At 34.6% G+C, this 22,510-nt stretch overlaps 1 protein-coding gene across 1 annotated transcript in view; it reads left to right on the forward strand.

Annotated features, from left to right (window-relative positions):
- LOC106869769 (S-crystallin 4) overlaps nucleotides 1-22,070 on the forward strand; it is a 25,061-nt gene extending 2,991 nt beyond the window's left edge. Inside the window, exons 2-6 of the mRNA XM_089352018.1 lie at nucleotides 6,672-6,767; nucleotides 8,900-9,015; nucleotides 12,304-12,357; nucleotides 15,139-15,246; nucleotides 21,530-22,070. Of these exons, the coding sequence (XP_089208144.1) occupies nucleotides 6,672-6,767; nucleotides 8,900-9,015; nucleotides 12,304-12,357; nucleotides 15,139-15,246; nucleotides 21,530-21,694 (539 nt within the window). The 3' untranslated portion in view covers nucleotides 21,695-22,070. The remainder of the gene's footprint in view (nucleotides 1-6,671; nucleotides 6,768-8,899; nucleotides 9,016-12,303; nucleotides 12,358-15,138; nucleotides 15,247-21,529) is intronic.
- Nucleotides 22,071-22,510: the final 440 nt, after the last annotated feature.

Here is a 22,510-nt window from a genome sequence, read left to right on the forward strand (position 1 = left end):
TGCGTTTGAGTCAAATGTACACGAAGAGAAATGTTGAATATTTTCTAGAAAAACATTTCCATTCGAAATATTAATCGTGGCTTTTAAAATACTAGAATTTCTTTTTGTTCAGTGACAATAATAATATTTTCATTGCAATTAAAATAATTTTTTTTTCGTTTTGAATTTTCTCTACCTGAAGCGTGTTATTTCAAAATTTATCTTATTGTTTTTGTTGTGGTGGTGTGAAGTTTCCATAGCTATTTTTTGCATATGAGTAGCTTGAAGAAAGAAATTTAAAAACTAAAACGCAAACCTTATTTTTTTTCCGTTCTCAATCTCTGAGGGAGAAAGACTCTTGTACTTATGACGTTCTTTGTAGACGAATATTTTTGGCTAAAAAAAAAAAGAGAAAAATCACTTAATATAATCATTTGCTTCAGTGAACGACTTGTAAACAACATCTGTTTCTCCAGCAATGAATAATAATAATAATAATAATAATAATAATAATAATAATAATAATAATAAAAACGACGAGGATGATGACAATGATAGGTGTATATATGTGCGTGTGCGTGTGCCCGTGCGCGTGTGTTTGTGTATGCGTGTGCGTGTGCGCATGTGTGTGTGTGTGCGCGTGTGTGTGTTAATCAACAAGCGTTATAGAAAACAAAATATTTCTCGGTAGTGCGATCGTATATTTTTGTAGCGTAAAATTTATTAACCATTTTAAAATTGACTTATATACATATATATATATATATATATATATATATATGTGTGTGTGTGTGTGTGTGTGTGTGTGTGTGTGTGTGTGTGTGTGTGTGTATACACATATATAATCTTTATATATACATATATACATATATGTATATATGATCTTTTCTACTCGGGGCACAAGCACCGAAATTTTGGCGAAGGGGGCCAGTTGATCGACTGCAGTACGCAAATGGCACTTCATTTATCGACCCCGAAAGGAAAGGCAAATTCAACTTCAGAAGAATTTGAACTCAGAACGGGAAAGACAGACGATATACTGCTAGGCATTTTGACCGGTGTGCTAACGTTTCTGCCAATTCGCTTTATAATTGGAGTTAAGAAGGAGTACGATTGGACGGCTATATTTTAATCACTACAATTATTTCCACCCAACGCGGATGAAAAAATAGCTGTCTAACCGTACTACTTCTTCTTGTTAACATCAATTTCCTTCATACTCGACGAATACCTAAGCCTTAAACTGGAATATATTATAATGAGAGCTGACAATGTAAGGAATTCTGAGGGTGGACGAATTTTATACTGTATTCTGCCACGTTCCTAAGGGAGTAAACCATAACAGTATATATATATATATATATATATATATATATATATATATATCCCTGGAAGGGATCCTTATATATATCTAATATATTTCATGTTAACAGTCAAGGGAAGTAACCTATTCGCCCAGATTTTAACAGCCAAGAGAAATAATCCATTCATTTTTCTAAATCATTTAATATGAATTAAATTGAGAATGCTTATTTCTTAGTATTTGAACTTTTTGAGTTATTTTCGCAATTTATCCAGTACAGCCCTTAAACAAGTAAATAATATTTTCCTAAACAATAGATCCATTTATTTCGGTTAGTGACTTATTCAAGAATATACAAAAACCAGCGCCGCTGAGGATAATATTCTCTGGGAACGCACAAAAGCTCTTTTCAGAGTTATTTACTTTGCATTGTTATTTTCTCATATCTGATTAGCCTGTTATTACGTAACATGCTTCACGATTTTAGTATACATACCTTATTAGTAGTTCCTCCTCTGTTCTATATACTCTGGGAACGCATTAAAGCTCTTTTCGGGACTATTTTATTCGAATTCTTCCTATGGGGTAACTAATTTCATCAGTTCAATGCCAAAAAGAGTTTCTGAATTAAAAACTGCAAAGGGAATGTCAACTAAATACTAAAGTATGTAGTCCTACCTATCGATTACATTTCAATTGTTCGCTTTGCGTATTAAAAAATGATTTTGAAAATTAAATGTGTCTATTTACTTCCTGAATGTATGTGTATATATATATACATGTGTGTGTGTGTGTGTGTGTGTGTGTGTGTGTGTTATTTCTTTACTACCCACAAGGGGATACACACAGAGGGGACAAACAAGGACAGACAAACGGATTAAGTCGATAATACCGACCCCAGTACGTAACCTGTACTTATTTAATCGACCCCGAAAGGATGAAAGGCAAAGTCGACCTCGGCGGAATTTGAACTCAGAATGTAGCGGCAGACGAAATACCGTTAAGCATTTCGCCCGGCGTGCTAACGTTTCTGCCAGCTCGCAGTGTGTGTGCTTGTGTGTTTGGTATGTGTGCGTGTATACTCATACATACATATGCACACATATACGCACAGGTTTGAATATGGATTCGTTATTTTAATTGAAGTCGTTTTCCCAAAAAACTTTTCTAACATTGAATCTTCATACTTTGCTGAGAGCTTACTGGTGTAAATCGGCGAAGATATGAACATTAGTACTAGAATATTAAGTGTATGATGAATTTATGGTAAAGAAGTTCTGCAAATCCAATCATAAACGACTTCTTAACATTTTATCTCCTCAATTTTTGACAAATATGTTTGGATTTGTAGAACTTCATTCCATAAATTAATCACAAACTGAATATATATATATATATATATATATATATATATATATATATATATATAAACATGCACGCACGTACACACACACTACTCACACATACACGCACAACACACTACTCACACACACACACACACACACACACACCACACCACACCACACACACACACACACATACACACAAGGTTTCGTACTTAATTTCACAGTTTGCATGAAAGAAGAAGAGAACAAAACACCCCATCCAAAAGTAAAAGTATTTTTAAAAAATGTTTATATCAATTACACTATGGATGAGAGATAACAGTTAACTGAAAGTAGCTTCCATCAGCTTACACCACGATCTCAAAACGGCTCCGAAACTTGGCGCACAGGTCCCTCCCTGTGCTATGAGATCTTCGAACACCACCTTGATCTTGGCCGCCACCTCGGTTTTGGTGTTTTGGCTGAGTGGCTGGTTATCTTTCACAACCTCGCTCCTCGCATAGTAATCCATCGGATTAAAGTTGAGGGAATATGGCGGCCAGAAATTGGGGATGGTGATGTCGTAGAAATTCTCCAATAGCTACATCTGTTTCTTTCTGGTGGTGTGACAAGGAGCCTAATTCTAGAAGTAACCTTTCTTCAGCCAAGGTTTGACCAGTCCCCATCAGATTTCCAAGGCGAACTGAATTGAACCTAAGGCTCTGTTCAAAATTATTTGTGGTAGCATGACGCCGCTCTCACTGGAGACACACACTAAAGACCATTAGAGTTTGAGGGAACTTCGTTTTCATACGAGGGATACGCACAAGAACTCATTGCGCGGTTCAGGAATGGAAGACATAATTTGTGAGCATGAGCCGAAACCCTGATTACTAAACCGCGTGCCTCGACTAAAAAACTGAAACATTTTCTACGATTGTGAATCGGAAGTTGATGACGCCAATGACTTTGACGTCGAAGCGAAAGTAGTTAAGGAAATGATGTCGGCCAATAGAATCAAAGCTGAGGGAAAGTGAGATACTAGCATGCCTAGCAAGAAGCTTAGCATCGATTCTTCCGGCTTTATATTCTAAGTTCAAATTCCTCCAAGGTTAACTTTAACTTTCAACCTTTCGGAATCGATGAAATAAGTACCAGTTGCGCACAGGGTTCGACATAATCAGCTACCCTCCCACCACAAAACTTTAGCCTTGTGTCTATAATAGAAATTCTTCTTCTTCTTCTTCTTCTTCTTCTTCTTCTTCTTCTTCTTCTTCTTCTTATTATTATTATTATTATTATTATTATTATTATTATTATTATTATGTTATTTTTCTTGTTTTCCTCCAATTTTGGTTCTATTTCTTTCCGAAATGTCTTTCCAATGCCGAGGGAAAAGAAACTCACTGTACAAATTGGTATGCCAGTAAAATAAACACAACCAAATAAATATTACGTAAGAATATATTTACCTGGATGGTTCTCGTACTCATAGCGACAATGCTCTTCTCAATACATGTGACGTACCAGTTGAAACAGTGTTTCACAATTATTGTTAATATTATTGTAGTTCCGATAATTTTACTATTCATAGCATAGATACAACAGAATGTGAAGGTGTTTTATCAGAACAAAATTCTAATCATGAAAATGCGAATATAACAATATTCTAGAAGTGATCATAAATTTGATCATCTATGAAGTGAACTCTGTAGTCACAAAAGAATCTTTGTATCGCCTTAAATTTATAAAAGCTAAGTAGACGTACCTTGATAAACCCAACAGCGGAAGGAACAGTAAAAGTAAGAAGGGAGATAACTACAGAAATAAACTGGAAGATCCTTGCAACTAATCCACTATTATGATAATGACAAAATTTCTCGGTATATGCAATTGAAACAGCATTAAATTAGGACCACCATTTATGTATGATCTAAATAGTACACACATCATTAGAAGACTTGATACAGTACAACTCTCTGAGATAAAATCTTTTAATTGACTTGTGTTAAGTACACAATATATAACGGAGCGAAATGAAAACCATCGCTGCAGTAAATTACGTGAACGACAGACCTGAAAATCTTTTATCTTTAACAATTCTACAGCAACAATTTTCTAACAATGTGACAAATTTTATTTTAATTCAAATCTAAAAGAATTTCTGCCGAGAGTTATTTAAAAACAACAAAGATAGTTTATCACCAGGAACAAGGGAAAATTTTGGAGAATGCTATCGTTTAATGGATCCTCATTCATTAAGATGATCAATATAATTTCGGTGCCTGGATTATCGTGAGAAACAGTATTGGAGGTTGCTCAAACTACTATAAAACGATAAAAAAATAAATAATTAGAAAAATGAAGCGATAAAGATTTAAACATCTGGTTTTAACTCACACAGCTTGTAAATAATCAATAATTGATTGAAATACCCTGAAAATTAATCTTAATCTCCAATATTAAAGAAATAACATGATCTTAGCAGGCAGGTTCCTAACCTGCTTGTCTTAGTGATCACCTGGAAAAAAGAACATTCAAGTAAAATTTAAGATGGTGTCGGAACACGACTTCATCATTGGTTGACTCCACAGACGTGAATTAAGGTATGAAGCAGCATAAAAGTGAAGAAAGAGTGTAGTTACAAAGAGAACAAAATGGACATTTTATAGCTCAAGGGAGAGATTGGCATTTGAAAATTGAGACGTTAAGTGGAAATAATAGAAGCAATTCAGTAAAGAGAAGTAATGGGTGCTAACGATAAGAATTATTAAAACTGTTAAAGAGAAGCAATTAAAAACTCAGTTAAAGCGGGATAACTTAATCAATACCAGGTAAAATATTAATAAATACAATCAATAATTTGAGCTTATGAAGTGGTTTTTTCGTTATTTATAGAGTGAGTAACTGAATAACAAATAATACTAAAAATTATACTAAATCAAATTAAATGAACATTATTAGAGTAGGAATTACAGGGGGAGATAACTTGAATGTTACTGAATGATAATCACGATGTTATGTAATACTATAACGAAATGATGTAATTAGTTGAAAAGGCATTAGTTAAAGAGGAGTATTTGTTTTCAGAGGTGTCATTAGTTCGAAGGGAAATAATTTGGTGAAAGAGTAGTTATTCATTCAAAGGGAAGTAATTTGTAGAACGTAGAGTAATTATTCTTAAAATGTTACGTACGAATAAGATTGTTTTAAGTCGTATTTTTGCTATGGAGCCGGAATATTGAGAATTAATTGATATATGAGTGATAATTCTATAGAAAGCCGATTGGATGAAGTACAACAACTGCAAACAGCGTCCTGGTGTTTTTAATTAGATGTAAAATTTAAATAATATGTCATATCATCACTTAGTCGCAATTCCAGCTATTTACGTTCGGAGTTCAAGTCCCAGCAAGGTCAACTTACCCTTTATCGCTCCTGCGCCAATCGCTAGTTAGTAGTGGGTTCAATGATCAACTAAACCTCCCCTTTCAAACAACTGATTGTGTATCCAGATTAGAAACCATAGTTTAGTAGCACGTAAAGGCAAGCGAGTTCGTGAAATTGTTTCCACACCTGACAAAATGCTTAGTGGCATTTCGTCCGTCTTTACGTTCTGAGTTCAAATTCTGCTGGGTGTCGACTTTGCCTTGCATCATTCCAGGGTCAATAAGTTAAGTACCAGTTGCGTACTGGGGTTGATCTGATTAACTGAACTCCTACCCCTAATTTCATGCCTTGTGCCTATAATAAAAAGGATCCTCCTCCTCCTCCTCATCATCATCATAATAGAAAGGATCCTCCTCCTCTTCATTATATTGCTATGCCGGACAAAGTTTCTTCCGACTTTACGTTCTGAGTTCAAATTTCAACGAGGTCGGCGTTACCTTCCATCCCTTTGGGTCTATAAAACAAGCACCAGTCAAGCACTGCAGTCGATATTGTCGATTAGCCCAACCTTCATGACCACACCGCAAAATTTCAGGTTTCTTTGTTTTTGTTATACATGATATCATGTAACTCCACGATTTTAATAAAGATAACTTCTTTTTTTTTATTTTCAGAGATGCCCAACTCAATGCTGCCAGTTCTGGAAATTGATAAAAAAATCCGAATTCCTCAGAGTATGGCAATTTCCAGATATCTGGCAAGAGAATTTGGTAAGATTAAATATTTTCCGAGAAGTAACATTAAATCTGAACGTATAATCTACATTTTATCCTTGCATTTTAATCAATAAAAGTAATATGAAGTATTTATTGCCATGACACCCATAAACTCATTAGTTACAAAAGACAAAATTGAGCTTACATCAAACAAGTACGTAAAAGAATTCTCAGTTATGGTTTAGACTTTCTTCGTTGAATGATTTAAAATTTGTTTCTCTTTCATGGTGTTCTGAATTCTGTGAATGTCTCGTGCATAATTGTTGAATAAATTTCAACTTAATTCTTCGTCTGCCTGATTACCACTATCTGGTCCTTGGTTGCAGCTAACGCTGTTCAGATATTTTTTCAAGAGGCAAAAATTACGAGAGATACACTATTTCAGCGTAACTATTTTAAAGCTGGACTGAGTCACTTAGTGATAAATTGCTTTAAAATAAATACAATAGCTATCAAGAAAATGAAGTAATCTCTACGTGTCTAAAAATCTGATAGGAAAGTCAGCTAAATCTACAATAAATCATAATCCACCGTACCATCTTAAAAAATGTGACGTGAGTTAAGATAGGAATTTCTTGGACCAAAGGTCTGCTTTGCCAGGACAAGTCTGATAGGTGTTGAACAACAACAACGACAACAGCAGCATCAGCAGCAACAGCAGCAGCAACAACAACAACAATAACAACAACAACTACAACAATATTGAAAACAACAAATCATCTTTCAGTAAATATTAGTAGTATTCGTTTACGTCTGTAACTTTCAGCTAAACTTTCCGAAAGAGAAACAACCTGCAAACAACAGATGACCCATTATGATAAACAGAGAGACCCACGATGTGACTGTTATACGGCTGGTAATATTCAAGACATGCAATAAGATGTTAATAACTAACTGTACCAGCTAATGTTAATTTGCAAGTAAGGCGGCGTGCTAGCACATCGTTAGCACCCCGGGAAAAATGGTTAGTGGCATTTCATCTTTCTTTACGTTCACAGTTCAAATTCCGCCATGGTCGACTTTGCCTTTCATCATTTCGTAGTCGATAAAATAAGTACTAATTGATCACTGGGGTCGATATAGTCGATTTAACCCTTCCCCCAAACTTGCTCTCCTTGTACCAAAATTGGAAATCAATCATTTATTTTACCAGCTCATATTAGCTTGCATGTAAAGCGGCGTGTTGTTAGCACGCCGGGTAAAATGCTTAGCGGCATTTCATCTGTTTTTACATTCTGAGTTCAAATTCTGCCAAGGTCTTTAAAACTTGCATTAAGAATAATTACAATGTAAAATTACTACCTGCTTTTGTAGCAAGTTGATGCAGGCAAAATATCCCACCAACTTTGACTTTTAGTTTATGCAATTGGAAAAACCGTATTATTCATGGGATGATTCAATATGTACTAATATTGCTTTTGTAAATATTGAGTGGGAGTATATATGTATATATTTTGTTTTGTTTTGCGACAGATCAACCCTGATCAAGTAAACTTTAGGTCAATGGTATTTCAAGCCGTTACTGCCCTGTGGGTTTCTTTAAATTTCAAGCATATTTCCGGAACAAAATTATCTACTTTTGAATTGCCTTTCTTTTTGCATGAGACAGCAGAATCAAATTTCCTGGCAATTTAGCTGATATTTCTAGCTAGTATATAGGCCTTTGTGAGGATCCCATCTCGGTCACAAGATTGCGGCTTAGATGCCCGGGGAGTGCGTTGTGTTCTTGAGCAAAATACTTCATCTCACCTTGCTCTGCAATTACTTCCACATCTGATGTCTGACACGCTGCACACCTGCCGAGGCAATGCCAGTTTGATGGAGGGAATGAGCTATTGTATAACAGACATTTGATCAGTATAACAAACATCTGCGCAGAGTGTTCAGCATAAAATTACAGAATCTTCATCTATCGTTTACAATAGGAGAGTTCTCAATATAGGTCATGTAGAGCTTCACTTGTTTGTCCAGATAAATTTTAGAGATATTCCTATTGATTTGTTATAGTTTCTCTTGTAGATTCCCTTCTTTATGGCATATATGATGTCAGTTCAGTGATTGCTATTGGTCTTATGGATACATGTAAATATAATGTAATTGTTTTCTGTTTGTAACATCTCATCAAGGTTTACACGGAAAAACCAATATAGAAATGGCTCGCATCGAGTACATCTGTGATTGTTTTTATGACATATTCAATGACTATATGAAGATGTACCACGAAAAAGATGGCAGACTCTTGGTAAGCTAATGAATATTTTTCTATTGTCATCTCATTGTTGTCATGGACATCACTATTAGCATTTTAAGAATCATCGCTTTCGTCGTCGTCGTCGTCATAATCATCATTATCATCTTTAGAAATAATACATTTCTAAATCTCTCAGAGAGATTCATGCAGTAGTCATACGATGAAGTAGTTGTATGTTGTCAACTTAATGTGACAGTCCCCTGAAGGGAATAATACTACTGTTGGTTAGACCTAGGAAGCGGTGCAGATCATCATCATCATCATCATCATCATCATCATCATCATCATCATCATCATCATCATCATCACCATCATCATCATCATCATCATAGTTATCATCATTGTCGTTATAACTCTCATAATTTTATCACAGTTGCTCTGATTTCTCCTAATATCAACAGAACAATTATAATCAAAGTCATTCTGGTTGGTTCCGCTGACATTGTCGAATCTTCTACGTGAATTTAGACGTTATGTCTCCTTTCCAATATGGCATTCAAGATTTAATGTAAAGATAATATACATAGACTGTGCGTTTATTCTGTGAAACTCCGGTGAGATGACTTTAGCTATTGATTGTAGCAGGCTTCTGAACATCACATTAGTTAGGACATTCCCATCAACGGACATGAATTCTACTCTGTCACTGTCGGAAAAAAGATATATGTAGTCGTCTATGTTTTTGCTGAACAAGTTAACAGTTTGATGTTGACATCAGTTTAATGTTAGTAATGCACTACTGGGGTCATATTTCTGTAACGTTGTGTTAGAAGTGCTATCGTGAAAATGTTATACCATATCCGTTGGAGGAATTTTGACCAATTCGATAGATTTCCGTTTTTTAAAGATTTTAATGGCAGCGCTAACTTCAGCAAAAGCCATCGTCTTTTTAAAGTAACGGATGATGGGATATATTTTCAGAATTATTTAGATACATGGAATTAAATTATTTTAGGACTTGATGTTTTCTCTATAGCGCTTCTCTGTTGCTGGCATTTGAACAGTTATCTGCTGGAGTTTGTGTCAAACATGTCTCGATATGTTTTCCTTCTTAATTCAAATGGTTTGACAGGATTATCAGAGAGTGTGAAGTTGAGAGAGAACTATGGGTCCTTTCTTTTAACGTAGAGATGATGACTGCATCTGAAGTTTCAAGTTTGTCAGCTAGAGAGTGATAACAATTCTTGCAATTATGTCAAGGGCAGAACAAACTGCACTTGAACCCATTGACATATGATGTTCTTGAATGCCATAAGTGGACTACATTCAATTTTTGTCATTTTGAACAGTATACAATGATCAATCCAAAACTCCCTCCGATTATATCTGATTAGCCTGTTATTACGTAACATACTTCGCGATTTTAGTATACATATATTATTAGTATTTCCTCCTATGTTCTATATACTCTGGAAACGCATTAAAGCCCTTTTCGGGGCTACTTTATTTGAATTCTTACTATCGGGTGACAAATTTCATATTATTCCTTAAGTGACTTCACAATTTGTGTATTCAGAACTTATTGGGAATTCCTAAAAACAAGATCCTGTGTAAGAGAGTTCGGTATTCTCTTTAAATGCACAAAAGCCGTTTTAAGGGCGACACACTTTGAATTGTTATTAGATTAGCGAAACAATTCTGAGAAGGGTACTGTTCTCTCTTTTTTCAGCACATCACACTCTTTACCACTTCATACTTTAAAATATCTGCCTATGGATATAATAATAGATTACTTTATTTTTTCTGTCTCCGATGAAGGGAAGTACTGGATCTTCCCAGAAACAGCTGTAGACTCTATCCATAAAATTCTTCAACCTTACCTTTGCTCTCTTTATCTTTTTATTTTTATATATTTACATATACACACACTAATACACGACTTATAATACCCAATCCTGTTCATACAACGACTGGTGCAAACTAATCGGTATACAGCACTTACTCGGTATTACCTGTATCCTCCGGGGTTTGGTTAAATCGAATACCCTCCTCAGCCTTATATATATATATATATATATATATATACACACACAATGGAGCGAAATGGTTCGCTAGCAATTAAAAGCCAAAAAAGGAATTAATAAATAATGGCTGAAAAATAGCACCAGTGATTGCTAAAGATAAGAGTCAAAATTAACTCTGAAAGCTACAAAAGACAGTATATTTACGTGAAGCGGGCAGAGCAAGCTTAAATGATCTTTCTCCTCTGAGAAAGGAAATAGTTGCTCAAAGCTTTATGACGTGATTTCGAAATTTAACCAACGAGGTCTTGTTTCTCTTCACAATCATCTACCAACTACTCAGATTTAAAGAGATAGCTTGCTTTTTTTTTGTGTGTGTATATATATATATATATATATATATATATAAATGGTTCTGCGTGAATGTGTGATTGCTTATCTATATGGCTTTAAATGAATGTAGACATATCGATTAAACAGTATTCCCTATCTCTTTATATGTCTGGCACATTTATTTATTACTTTCTATTATTCATTCAAACTTGTCATATTTTCTATATCTACAAACTACCCAAGATCTCTTCTTTGTCTCTCCTTCTGCCTCTATACTGATACGTGTAAATACATGCAAGCGTACACATAAACACACACACACACACATATCGCCCACACATTAAATACATATATACACACACACACATACATACACAAACAGATATGTATTTAGACAAACACATACAAAGACGTATATATGTATGTTTACGTACACGTATATATGTAAATCTCTCACTCTCTCTATCTATCTATATGTCTATCAATTTATCTGACTGTCTGACTCTGTCTGTCTGTCTGTCTGTCTGTCTCCCTATCTATCTTTCTATCTATCTATCTATCTATCTATCTATCTATCTATCTATCTATCTATTTATCTATCTATCATATATATATCATAATATATATATTATATATTAAGTATTGTAAATATATATATATTTGGGCGTGTGTGTGTGCGTGTGTGTATGAGTGTGTGTTCGTACATGTATATATTTACATACAACATACACGCGCACACACAGATATACACAAATGTAGATAGAAGTTGCGATACATACAAACATACGTGTAGACGCATATAACCACTCTCATACACACACACGCACTTAGAGACAAATACTCTCTCTCTCTCTCTCTCTCTCTCTCTCTCTCTCTCTCTCACACACACACACACACACACACACACGTGTAGCTTTGTGTGCGCGTATATATTCCTATATGAATAAAATAACAGATAAAACGTGTTTTGTTTTTGTTTTCACAGGCTTTAATGGGAACTGACTGCCGTATCAGGTCTTCAGATTTGACAGGAATCACCGTAAGTAATAGAAATGTTACGGTTGCCTGCTTCTCAGAAAAATTGCTAATGATTTCCAGTGACAAATTTAGTAAGTTATTGACAGTAAACAGGATAATGTCTGTTTATTGTGATTTAGCTGTATTTGAAACGCAAAACATGCTTCAGACAACTGAATCAGGGTTTGCCTCTTTATTTCACACAATCATCTTGCATGTTTATATATAAGAAATTTGTTTCCCAATCTCTAGTTTCCGGGTTCAGTGCTACTGCGTGACAACTTAGACAAGTGTCTCCTACTGTGAGTGGACTTGGTAGACGGAAACTGAAACACGCCGTATATACAAACATACATACATACATACATACATACATACATACATACATATATATATATATATATATATATATATAGAAACCATATATGAGTATATGCATATATATGTACATGTATGTACATACCTTCATCTACATGTACATATAGATAATTATCTGGGTACATAACGTGGCAAAAGAACACGGACAAAATGATAAACAAGGTACAACAAACAAGCAGGCCACATAGAGAACATATCCTTCATCAGCTGCCACCATTAAAACACCGGCGTTTAACCCGAAAAGGATATTAAATATCCAAAGAATTTACTTTTTTGTTATGTGTTCTTGTGTCAGTGTTTGTCTTCCACGACAATTTGATAGCCAGTGTTGGTGTGTTAACAACCCTATCACTTAGGGATTCGGTATAAGAGATTGATAGAATACGAATAATTACCAGGCTTTAAAAAAGAAAGGATAGATACTAGGGTCGAGTTATTCGACTAAAAATTCTTCAAAGTGGTGCGCAGCATGGCCACAGTTTTATAACTGAAATACGTAAAAGGCATAAGATAAAAGATAATTTTGTTTTTGAGCACATTCAGAATGTTGTTTAGCGATTGAGTCTGTCTCTGAGCAAGGTCCTTCCTCACATGAAAAAGGTTCAGGCGCAGACATCACTCCTTTTTTAACATCTCTGATATCATTTCCACCCTCACTTTTTGTGTCATAATATGGTTAGCCTTAATGAAAAGCTCAAAAGATTCGACGAAAAATTCCATGATGAAATAAATGTATGCGTCAACGTTGATGAACACCTACTGCAAGATGCACTCATCGTTCCCACAGCTGTGCAGACAGGTTAGGTCCCTAGCAAGAGTGAAAAACCATATATGTTCTGTTGATGTTTAAGTGGTCAATCAAGCATAGCGTTGTCTGAAATCGAGTTGTAGTCACCATGTATGTATGTCATTATTCAGTTTATTTCAATATTTCTTGTCAATAGAGAAGAACCAGTTTCTACCCTAGACCCAATGTTCCTTCAATGGAATTTCAACATCAACAACAGGGTACTTTTGTTTGTATGTATGTATTTATGCATGTATGTATGTATGTATTTATGTATATATGTATGTATGTATGTATGGATGGACGTATGTTATTTAAATTAATTTTTTACTTGTTTCAATCATGGGATTGCTATCATGCTGGGTCATCAACCTGTAGGTGTTTGTCGAACAAATCAACCATAGTAATTCTTTTTTTTTTATTCTACTTCTTATCCTATCGCGTCTTTTTTGCTGAATCGAACACACACACATACACATCCAACATATATATATATATATATATATATATATATATATATATATATATATATATATATATACATACGTACATACATATATAAAAGTATATATATATGTATATATATGTGTGTGTGCGTGCATAAATACATAGGTACATACATACATACATACATACATACATACATACATACGAGTATACATATATATACTCGCCCAAGGTGGAACTGAAACCGGAATCCATATGGTTTGGAAGTAATCTCTTTACCACACAACCCCACCTACGCCTATAAATGTATAAAACCCACAGCAGTTAAACTACAAGGCTATCTCTCCAAACAACTCACTGAAAACTTTCCAATAATTACGCCGATTTTTCGGAGAAGCTCAACAAGAGTGATTACTCTCCGGTTCTGTATAACCTGTTGCTAACATTTTCAATTGATAAATGCCATAAAGAGCAGACACTGCCTCTGCTAATTTGCATATCAGTACATACAATCACTGCATATTTATAAGGTAATGTAGAGAGACAGCTCTTTCGTTGATAAGTCAGATTTGCAGATTTGTAGATCGGTGTTGATATTTTATAATATTGCAAAGTCATGCATATAACATATAAATAAAATAAACTGATAAATGTTATTCGTTAAAGATAATCGCAGGAAGAAATATTTATTCATACATTTGCGGATTTCTGTTAAAAAAATGAACTTCAGTATTCAGCAATGGATGCTTCCTGAAAATTTAGTATTTTGTCATTCAATATTATGTTGTCACACGGTTATGCTAAGACGCACACACACACACACACATACACACACACACACACACACACACACACACACACACACACACACACACACACACACACACACACACACACACACACACACACACACACATGTTTGTCACTGTACCTACAAGGTTTATATATATATATATATATATATATATATATATATATATATATATATATATATCTGTGTGTGTGTGTGTGCGTGTGTGTGTGTGTGTGTGTGTGTGTGCGTGTGTACATATATATATATAGGCGTAGGAGTCCCAATATTAACCAGACCACTACAATACTGATAGCATATATTATTTTTACGTATGAATTTTCAGAAAGGTCATTGCTTGAGATGTTGTGCGGTCATTCCTTTCTGGTTTTAATTTGTAGTCTGAAATGCGACAAGCCTACATGGAAACCTGTCGGAAAATTTTGCCGTTTCTGGAAAAATCACTGAAAATGTGCAACAACGGAGGCCAATATTTCATGGGATCTCAGGTATGTAAGAATTGACCTATGACATACATACATACATACATACATACATGCATACATACATACATACATACATACATACATACATATATATATATATATATATATATATATATATATATATATATATATATATATATATATATATATAGACGTATCTATGCATCCTGGTTTTGACGTAGAACTAATCATATACTCTGAGCATAGAAATTGATTTGGGACAAAAGGCACGTTATATAAACCTGCCTAATTGCGATGTCTCCGTAGCACGGCATTATTAGTAAATTATTTTAATACTGTGTACATTAAATGATATTTATATCCCACAGGGTTGAGCACATTTTTGTAGATTCTACCTTAAAGGGTTAGGAAACTGTCAATCTCTATATCTATCTGTACGTGTCTACACACACACACATACACACACCTATATACACATGTACATGCATATCTCTGGAGAGTTATTTCAAAGATTTCAATAAGCGACAAACTTCAATCAATAAAAGTTAATTTTATTTAACGTAACCCGATATAAATAGTAACGACATAAGGGATACGTATTAAAACCAGCAAAGTATCATATATCCAGCAAAATTTTATATGTTATATCCCGACAACCAGAAACTTGAGTCAATCAACAATAGAAGGTAATATGCACTAAGAGTACCTATATATTGGACCATTTCTTTTCATATTGTGTTCATCTGATTTCTAAATTCTCATTTGTTATTTTATAAAATTCCATTAAAATACTCATCTTAAAATTTATGTTTATGCCTGTATGTATATATATATATATATATATATATATATATATATATATATATATATATATATATATATATATACTAGCAGAAGCACCCGCGTTGCACCGGGTTAAAGAGAATAATGACATTTAAAATCGTCGTCGAGATTACTCAGGTCTCATCTGTTAGTAGATGAAATAACAACTTTCTAAATTAATAGCTCTCCAACCCATGCCAGTATTATACATAGACATTAAGTGTAATGTTAAAAGTAAGTTTTCGACTCATATATGTATATAAAGTAAATACACGTAATCAAAAACATGTGTTGTGTAGCTTTCAACACATTTATGTATATATATATATATATAAGCATATATATATAAGCATATATTTGCATACAGATATGTATATACACTCACACACATACCTTTATATATATATAACTAAAAAAGAGATACAGATTATAAACAATGAAAGGCCGATTTTGCTGATTCATTTGACAGTGGTCGTAGAGAGCCAATACGATGATAAGTCTGACCTTGTATCTTGAAATTTTGCATGAATCCTGGCTCAGTTAAATTTCTTGTGGTTCCAGATGCTCTTACATGTAGTGCAGCGTTGTATTGTCTAATTTTGTTTTGGAAGTGCTTGGAATCTTGGTCAGTAGATGACAACATTCTCTTCAATGGCTTCGGAAGTTGAGGGATTGCAGGAATTTGAACCTTTTTACCACTGCAGCACAATGCAACTGTCTCCCCAGGCCACTTACTTGCCTTACAATATATGCACTGAGTTGTCATTGCACCAATGGAAACTCTAGTGGCATCTACATAACGAACTGCTGGATCCTAATTGAAAGTTACTTCACAGAAGTTTCTCCTCTGAGCTGTTGCAACTGCTCTTCGGTATGCAGTGGAGATCCTATTCCTTGTCAGCCGTGCATACCTCTGTTCATCACTTTGAGATACTCTGGCTTTGTAGTGCATAGTATGTTCGTTTCTCGGCATGCTCCCTTTCCGCAGTCGTCTCTCTTTCTCTGGACAGAGACATTCTTTTGGCTGACCTTGACATTGTAGACAAATTTGACGCTTTCAGTCTAGGTATAGTTATATACGTATATAGAAATACACAAGTGCAGATGATAGTAAACAATGAAAATAACTGGGTAACGGAAATTAAATTTTTAATACGGCGGGCAGAAAGTAAATTAGAAATTTTTACGGAAAATAAAGTATTGTAGGGGTTCAAGCGAAATTTGTCACTTAGTGAACCAAAGACCTAGTATCAAAGGAACCAGAAAAAGGCTGTTAACAACAGAAAAACACAAAGCCGTTGCAGAAATAAATAAATTTTTATGGAAATTAACTTAATGCACAGATTTAAATGAAATTTTTTATGTTACTTCTGTCAGTAAATTATTAACTTACTTTTATCAGTAATTCCGCAAAAAAAACACACACAAAACATTGCAAAAGTAAATAAGAAATTGAACGAAGTGTACGGATTGACGTAAAATTTATGAAGTTACTTCTGTCAGTAAATTATGTATGAAATTACTTTCATCAGTAATTGCGAACTGCTTTCTGTCAGTAATTTGTTGTTGTTTGTAAATAGCAATTGGAAACTTACAGTGAAAGCAATGGCAACTAAACCTCAAATGAAAACAATAGCGTCTGAGAAATAAAAGTAAAAACAATAGCGAGTGAGATAGAGAGAGGGAGAGAGAGAGAGAGAGAGAGAGAGAGAGAGAGAGAGAGAGAGAGAGAGAAAGAGGGCTACCTAGTTAGGCAAATAACATATAGATAGATAGGTTAGATATAGACAGATAAAGATAGATAGATAGATAGATAGATAGATAGATAGATAGATAGACATAGAGATGGAGATGGATAGAGAGAAATAGACGTGACTGACACTAAACAAACGGAAGTAAACATCTTTTAAAAATTTGGAAGACGTGAATCTAATATAAAAAGCAATATTTAAAAAAAATTTAATAACAAAATCAAATGCGTCTGAGGTCAAATTATTCACGCACAACAAGTATCGAAGCGATTGATGAAGCCGTTTTCGCGTGAAAAGCCAATACATACTCATCTGTATATATATATATTACATGAGATTGTGATAAGTTCTTGACCAATGGATGTAAGGTAGACAATCAATTTCTAATAGTTACTTACCAATGAGTTACCCCACTTCTCTACGTAACCCAGGGACGGGTGTTTTCTGCCCCCATGGTGTCCGTTACTCATTATGTGAAAATTTGTAAGAGTCTAAAACACTCTCTCACACATAAGTAATTATGTTCCCAGTTTGGAGAAATTCAGTTGAAAGATACGGCCGTTATAAACTTATATGAAGAAGGATTTACAACCAAATGCCCTAACATACATCTCCATACACAACCCTCTTAACAATGAAGCCTTCGCCACCATCCTTCAAAACGTTCCCCTGCTAAATAAGGGACCACAGAATGAACTTAATCCTCCAAACACTCACCATCATCAAAAGCAAGAGACAACCCGAATCTATGAAAAGTCTCCTAACGCAAGCTCAATACGCTTAACAGCAATACAAAAGCTGTCAGTAAAAAAACTGCGGAAGACCCTACCGTGGGATGTGCGTCAATTTAATTGCGGGATCAGAGTTGTCCTTCAAACAGGGACAATGTTTCACAGTGAAAAGCAGTTTTACATGTGCTTCGGAGAACCTGATATACGAAGTAACCTGCTATGGGTGTCAAGAGCAAAACATAGGCCAAACAAAAAACAGTCTACGTCAAAGGATGGCTCTGGACAGATCCCAGATCAAAAATTCCCCAAAACAGAAAAATAGCATTCATCGAACACATCGACATTTGCGCCAATAATAAAAATCCAAGCTACAGAATGTTTCCCCTCTACCAATTCAGGAACGATACAACCTGTAGCCAACGAATTAGTAAAGAGACTCTCTTTATTACAGACCCCTTTTCAACGCATCTACAACAAACGACATATCCACCACGGCCTTAGAATAACACATGCGCTAATATTAAAAATGATACATTCAAGAGATACCCAAGAATTCATTAAAAAACAGTCCCATTCACTGCTATAATCCACAACGACCCACTTTTAGGTCACTTGACCATTTAACATTCTATTACTATCATACCACTCGCATTCCCTTATAATTCTCTCTTCTCTTTCTCCTTCTTCTTCTTCGTCTTCTTCCTCTCCGTCACCTTCTTCCTTACTTTACTATTATTGCTGTTTAGAATAACAACTACGCAAATTTTATAAACATTACATTCAAAAGAGATGACTCAGGAATTCAATCACTGCTACCATCCACAACAAGTCACTTTCAGGGCACTTGACCATTTAAAATCCTACTACTATCATGGCACCCCGCATTATTATTCTTCCCCTCCACCTCTTCTTTCTCCCCTCCTCCTCCTCCTCCTCCTCCTCCTCCTCCTTCTTTTTCTTCTCTGCCAAGAATTCACAACGACCTCGAACACACAAGAGAGACATAGACAGGCAGGAACAAGGAAAATGTCCCTTGTATTTGAATACTATGCAAATATTCTTTTAAAATACTTTTCTTTTAACTTTTCCAAACTTTAATTGTTTTCCATATTTACAGTTGAAAAAGTCTCAATGACTGAAACCGGTGCTGAAATGTTTTTTTATAAAATTAGTTTAGCATTTTCTACCTTGACTTTACTTCTACATATATCAACTCGTGTGTTCCTTCTCAACCTTCTATATATATATATTAAATACGAGGAGAACGTATAATATATGTTAGAGATATTAAAGTTCATTTTAGATTGCATAAAGAAAACTTTACAATATATATACAATATATACGGTTATACAAATACACAAGTTGGATTACAACTTCTATACTCTATTACATTACTGAGTGCTATTCCACTCGTTTATTTTTTAGCCATACGCATACAAATGTGTATAAAATTTTTCACGTATTGCTGGAGATGATTTTATTAACGTCGTATTTTAGAACTGTTTGTTCGTCATATATACATCTCTGTGATATTCTGATGGATTACATTCCTCATCGGGATATTTGGTTACAACTTTCGGTTCACTGATCTATCGTAATATCAGTGTTAATAGTAAACATCCGAAATACGAATTAATAGACATAATATAGCAGTATTTATTAATTGGCAAATTTACAAGCAAACAGTCAAATTACCAAAATACAGAACTCTCATTTTCAAAACATGATTTCACATCAAATGTAATGCCAATATTATTAATGAAAAAATATTTACATCTGTTATATAGTCAAAGTAAGGCTGATTTTCTAAATAATGCCGTGGGAAGAGATGACGGTTTTGACTTTTCTGGCTTGGTTTAGTTTGAATGAAGTAATATGTTTTAGGAAAATCTCATTAAATTGGTTTGTGATGAGGAGAGTGTGACAATTCGACCGTTACTAATACGGTAGGGTCTGTCTCACATATGTAATATACAGCGCTGGGAAAAACAAAATTTCGATTCACTAACTTTATTCATAGATTTCTTTAAAAACAACCAACAAGAGAAATATTTCCAATAAAACTAGATCGTTGAAATATTGTAAAAACATAGTAACTGCAGTGTGTGTTGATCTCTTCTTTAAGTGAAGGTGTGAAAGCAACGGATATATTTCCATCTTATGAGATCGCCAAAGTGAACTGTATTCTACTCAGTTGGCAAAAACAGAGTGGACAACATATATGAGTGTGTGTTTGTGTGTATGTGTGTGTGCGTGCGTGTGTGTACGTGTGCGCGCGTGTTTGTGTGCGTGTGCGTGTGTGTGAAGGCGCATGGCTCAGTGGTCAGAGTCTCAGGCTCACAATCGTAAGGTAGTGAGTTCGATTCCCTGACCAGGCTGTGAGTTATGTTCTTGAGTAAAGCAATTTATTTTACGGTGCTCCATTTGACTCAACTGTAGAAATGAATTGCGATGTCACTAGGGCCAGGCTGTATCAGCCTTTGCCTTTTCCTTGAAAAACATGAGTGACGTGGGTCGGGGAGGCTGGTATGTATGGGCAACCTTCCATAAACAAACATGCCCGGACTTGTGCCTCGGAGGGGGCACAAGTCATTCATGACCGAAGAGAGGGAATGAAAGTAGTAATATTGATTAAAAATTATTAACAATAAAAGATGGTTCCCTAGAAGTACTTTCGTCAGGTATATTGTTGGCAGAAGGTTAATAGATTTTTGTAGAATTCAATGTTATTTTTCATCTTCTAGAGAAAGTGAAGCGCTGCTGCAATAAGTGTATGAATCAGAGAAAGGAATTGTTGAAGAAAACCATAATTGACTGATTTTCGGTATTTTCTTTTACCCAAAGGCAGGAACCTTTAACACCCTGCCTATCTTCACGAAAACACCCGGCGAAATAACACCACAATGTTAATCTTATATCGTGGTAGAAACATTTACCCTTATATGGTAATGATAGCGACCATATGAACAAGAGCATCGACATTTCCAACGTTTTGAATGTCTACTTCTTATATATTACAGATAACAATGGCTGATCTGATGTGTTACAGTGCACTGGAAAGCCCCCTGCATGAAAACCCAACCTTACTCCAAGAATATCCTAAACTGCAAGCTCTGAGGACTAGAGTTGCTGAACATGCTCAGTTATCAATATATTTCAACAGACGTGACAAGACTGACTTCTAGACAGATCACCCGACGACGACAACAACGACGACGCATTTATGACAACGGCTACGAAAATAACATTTAGTAACTTTAATAGCGTGAAAGTCATCTGTGATTACGTTACAGAATACGTATTCGTCACAATGTTAGAATTAGCGTGAGAATAATAATGATAATTGTTTCATGATTTAGGGGCAAGGTCAGGAATATCTATGCGTAGGGGATTTTATTGATCCTATTATTTTAAAGGTGTTATAATGTATCGACATCACAACGATAAAAGGCAAGGCTAATCTCGGCGGGATTTGCTCTCAGAATGTAAAGGGCTGTAGCTATACTGCGCAGGCTGTTATAAAATGTCTACTAAACCTGTCAATATGCCATCTACAGCCGTGTTGAGAATATATATATATATATATATATATATATATATATATATATATATATATATATATATATATATATATATATACATATATATATATATATAGATAGATAGATATATGGTCGAGTCAGTCTCTTGCTACTCTGGGTTTCACATGTAGGTGTAAACGGTCTTTAGGCAAGCTACGATTGAAGACCCTGTACACCCACAGATGAAACTCAGATAAGCATGACATAGTCTCCACTTAACTTAAAACATTATTAGCCACTGCTATGTTAACGCGTACTCTTTCTTCTGTGTGTAAACACTAAACGGATATATATATATATGTATATATATATATATATATATATATATATATATATATATATATATATATATATATATATATATATATATATATATATATATATATATATATATATATATATCGAGAGAGAGGGAGAGAA

Source organism: Octopus bimaculoides, chromosome 5 (genome assembly GCF_046866305.1).
Source record: "Octopus bimaculoides isolate indiv1 chromosome 5, ASM4686630v1, whole genome shotgun sequence".
Classification (NCBI taxonomy): domain Eukaryota; kingdom Metazoa; phylum Mollusca; class Cephalopoda; order Octopoda; family Octopodidae; genus Octopus; species Octopus bimaculoides.